Source organism: Rhopalosiphum padi, chromosome 1, assembly GCF_020882245.1.
Source record: "Rhopalosiphum padi isolate XX-2018 chromosome 1, ASM2088224v1, whole genome shotgun sequence".
Lineage (NCBI taxonomy): Eukaryota > Metazoa > Arthropoda > Insecta > Hemiptera > Aphididae > Rhopalosiphum > Rhopalosiphum padi.
In genome coordinates this window covers 75,368,802-75,372,781 of record NC_083597.1, presented here as the reverse complement: position 1 = coordinate 75,372,781, position 3,980 = coordinate 75,368,802, and the positions used below count along the sequence as shown (strand labels likewise).

Sequence of the window (3,980 nt, the reverse complement as noted above, 5' to 3'; positions counted from 1 at the left end):
AAATCAAAGTATAGGTATTTCACAATGTTAACAGAAATCTGATACACGTTGTATATGTTATTTTGGTTTCTTATCTAGCAAATTTTTGATTTGAAGTTTTTGAATGAAGTTTCGATTTATTAGCGAAAATTGATAACAACGGCAACACTATGTTACAAATAATTCATATTAAAAATCATATATGACATTAGGTAGTTTATAGCTTATATGATATGTAAATATGTAATGAACGACAATATTTTTTAAAAATTGGTTTAACGCTACCTATTGAGTGTAGTTTAAATTACTTTTAAATTATTATTTGTCATCACTAAGAACAATCTTTGAAATACTCGATAAAATCGTTCGAATTGGTTTTTAATCTAATTACTTATAGTATAAGTGATACATAAAACGGTTTTTTTCTCCAGAAAATTTCATTTTTTTTAAGTTATATATTAATATGATATAACAAAACATCAAATAATCTTGACGATTGACGACAGATACCTAACTATTTAGGTACGTTTGAAAAAAACATTTACATTTTATTTAACAATTTCAATGTAATGACATCGATGAATTTAAAATAAAACTTTACGTAGCGATAACAGTATATAATAATCATAAATATTATTAGTCTATAAATATCTATTACATTTTTATATTTACTATTTGGTATGTATGATTATTAAAGAGCTAAAATGGAAATTTTAGATCAATCTTAAGTTATAAGTACTGAGGAGAGAACATTTTTTTGGTCATCAAACCCTTTAAGGTAATTGTAAATTAGCCATTGCAGTGTGTTTAACTACTAATTATTATTGGTTTTTTCCTTAGAGTTTTCATAATATTGTTTTTTGAACAGAAATGAAATAAAAACACTTTTTATTTGTTTCTAAAAAACATATTTTATTATATATATACGTGCGTTCATGTCTACAAACGCAGACGATAGTAAATAGATAGTAACATAATTACATAATAATAAATGTACAATGAATAGTATAGGTGCAGTACACAATAATATACGATACGATGCAGAGTATCTTATAAAATGTAAAGGGTGAGATGAAGATTGAAATAAGTGAAAAGATTTAAATAAAATCAGTTTAGGACAAAAGAAGCGGGACGGTCCTCAGGAGGTGTTAACGATGGCGTTATTTACTGGTACACTGGTTCGGGTGTGCTGGGCAGAGAGGCCAATAATCTGAGAGACTCTTGGATTTCGGCTGGGATTGGTGGTGGAGTTGGCAGATGGGCACCGACTGGTCTGTAACCGTTCTCGTCCGAGATGTAACCGGTTGAGATGACCGAACCGTCTGGGGCTACGTAGGAACCAGCGCCCTGGACCACTGAGATCGGGGTACCATCAGGACCGGCCTTCAGGTAACCGACTTCTTCTTGTTTGATGCCATTCTCAGTTTCGAACCTGCAACGATTTATTTCACCGTAAAGTATTATTATAATAAATAATATATATATATATATATGTAAATTAATTATTTATATTTATTTAATTATTATTGTGCACCCACTCAACACACGTGTTGTTACGCAATAACCGCACGAGCATACGCCGAGTTTTAGATCGGAATTATCGGAACATTGCAGTCTACTAATAATAATTGTATGTTTTCGGTGAAAGTCAGGGCACTCCGTGACTTAAGACTGAGATACATAAATCACATACAAATCGAATGTTGCGAAACAAGAAAAAGGAACGATCGGTTTGGAAATGTATATTATAAATAAGCGCGAAAGGCTGATAGAGTAACGAGTACCTGTTTTGCCTACTCCGAACGCCTTTTTTACATTAATATCGCAGTTTACACAACCGTGTAATACATAGAATATTATTACATATAATTAATTCATAAATTAAATGTCTGTAATATTATGATACCCGGGGGTGTACACTTGCCCTTAATTACTTCGATTGTTCATGGAAATTACAGTTATCTTCTCATAAAGCATGTTTACAGGCACGATCGAATATATGCGGTATCATTCGTTTCCCCTACTACATGACATAATATTATATAACTACATAATTATATACAACTACGTATTTGATCTTAAGTACATCTTCTAGTGTAATATACACATTACACGTATGTACATTCTGTAAACGAAATTTTGTTTTAATGAATTGCAATATAGACCTAAGGCGGTTCGCTGAGTCACTGCAGAGATAACTGTAACCTCGTTACATAAACTGTGTACCCAACTAAAAAATTTAGAACATCGTAATATTTGGATTCGTATACACGGTATTATTCGATTTAATAACGTGTCTTATATGAAATGTAATATAATATGTGTTATTGATATCTAAATTATATGCCATCGAATTACGTTCCTTGAAAAAACGTTGATATACTGTAGATATGATCTATCATCTAATTGTTTTGCTAGTCGTGAGCGATTGTTATAAAATATAATATAATCTATCAGTGATTTTTTTATGAAACAACATATTTCAAATCGTCGGGTACACCTGACAAAGTGTTCAAGATGAAACTGAAACTTGAGATTAAATCTACTGGTCCGAGAATCATTTGTCTATCATTTAGCTCGTATATTTATCATTTTTATAGCTGAGACATAAATATACCTAAAAGTATCGGTATCGTATATTAAAATAGTTGTGACGATGTGGTCGAATAATATCAATGCAATATAAACATGTGAAGACATGTCCGACAAAATACTAACTCAAAATTATTATTAAGAGATCGACAACTAAAAATAAAATAAATAAATAAAATTATTGTATACTTGTTCTTGAAGGTTCCGTCGTAGTTGACTTCTTTTTCTTGGGTCAAGATGACGGCCCTAGATTCGGGGCTTTGTGCTGGGTAGGCGTTGACCACGGCGGCCAACAACAACGAAGAAAGGACCAATGTGACCTGTTGATAACATGTCAAATGTACCGTTTCATATTTAAAACACACTGGTAAAAAGTCATCGAGACTTCATATGAAAAATAACTTTTAAATTCTTACCTGCATTTTGGTAGTTTTTCGTCTGGATGTTGTACAGTGTTCTACTGAGTATTGTACTGTGCGTAATGTCTGAGGATTATGATGGAGCTGTCTTATATATATATATACCTATGTGAATCTACACACGGTAATAATGATGGGGGTATTATACCTGTTTAGAATTTACCATAATAGTGGAGGCGGTACCTACCATCGAGATGGAAAGGTCGTTATGTCAGTGGGTTATGAAAGCGGTCCGACGACATTTATTTTAGCACAGGCGCGCTATGGGAGATTGTGATAAACACGTTTCGAAGAGATACGAATATACACGCGTATACACGTGTACAATCACACACGCTCACACTTACACACATCGCATACACGTATATTTAAAATAATAAAAGTGTTGGATAGAATAACTAATAAGGGATTAGTTAAATGTGGCTGTACGTTCGACATAGGAACAATGTGTCCATGAAAAATAATTGAGCCAAAACGTTTCTAGTACTTACAATTTCTTAAAAAAAATTACGTATCTATTTAAAACACATACATTTCAAACACCTATTTTATAAACGCAGTATAATAGCTATTTCTGAAAATTGGTTGTTATATACCTATATTTCATAAAATAAATTTTACAATGATTATTATTACAATAATAATTATTATGACAATAAAATAAATTATATATTTAAATGTCAGCAAAATATTTACTTGATTTATTTATTCAAGAATATACGATGGATATAGTATATAAGTATAGATAAAGAACAACAATATTTTTACTAGATATTTCAAAACTTAAATACCTATATAATTTCACGAAATAGTCCTTCACAAATATATATCAATGTATACTTATATATTAACAGCCAAAATAAATTATTTAAAAACATGTATAATTAAAAGTTGAAAGTTCGTTAAAAGAAAAATAAATTATGTAATTAAGTTATTAGGCAAGAAACTAAATTAAAAATGACTATCTATAATATGAATAACCAATCATTC

At 30.6% G+C, this 3,980-nt stretch overlaps 1 protein-coding gene across 1 annotated transcript; it reads right to left on the bottom strand.

The window, feature by feature from the left end:
• Positions 1-864: 864 nt before the first annotated feature.
• Positions 865-3,146, bottom strand: LOC132917172 (endocuticle structural glycoprotein SgAbd-4-like). Its single transcript, XM_060977781.1, has 3 exons — positions 2,988-3,146; positions 2,761-2,891; positions 865-1,411 (listed from the first exon to the last, which is right to left on the bottom strand). Exons 1-3 carry the CDS (start codon positions 2,991-2,993, stop codon positions 1,144-1,146), a joined length of 405 nt encoding a protein of 134 aa, XP_060833764.1. The 5' UTR covers positions 2,994-3,146; the 3' UTR covers positions 865-1,143.
• Between the last annotated feature and the right edge of the window lie 834 nt (positions 3,147-3,980).

What these genes read in the sequence shown, in the direction of transcription:
- LOC132917172 (XM_060977781.1), bottom strand. An exon ending in GACGGAACCTTCAAGAACAA is followed by an intron (nt 1,412 to 2,760) that starts GTATACAATAAT and finishes AAATCGTTGCAG; the next exon opens with GTTCGAAACTGAGAATGGCA.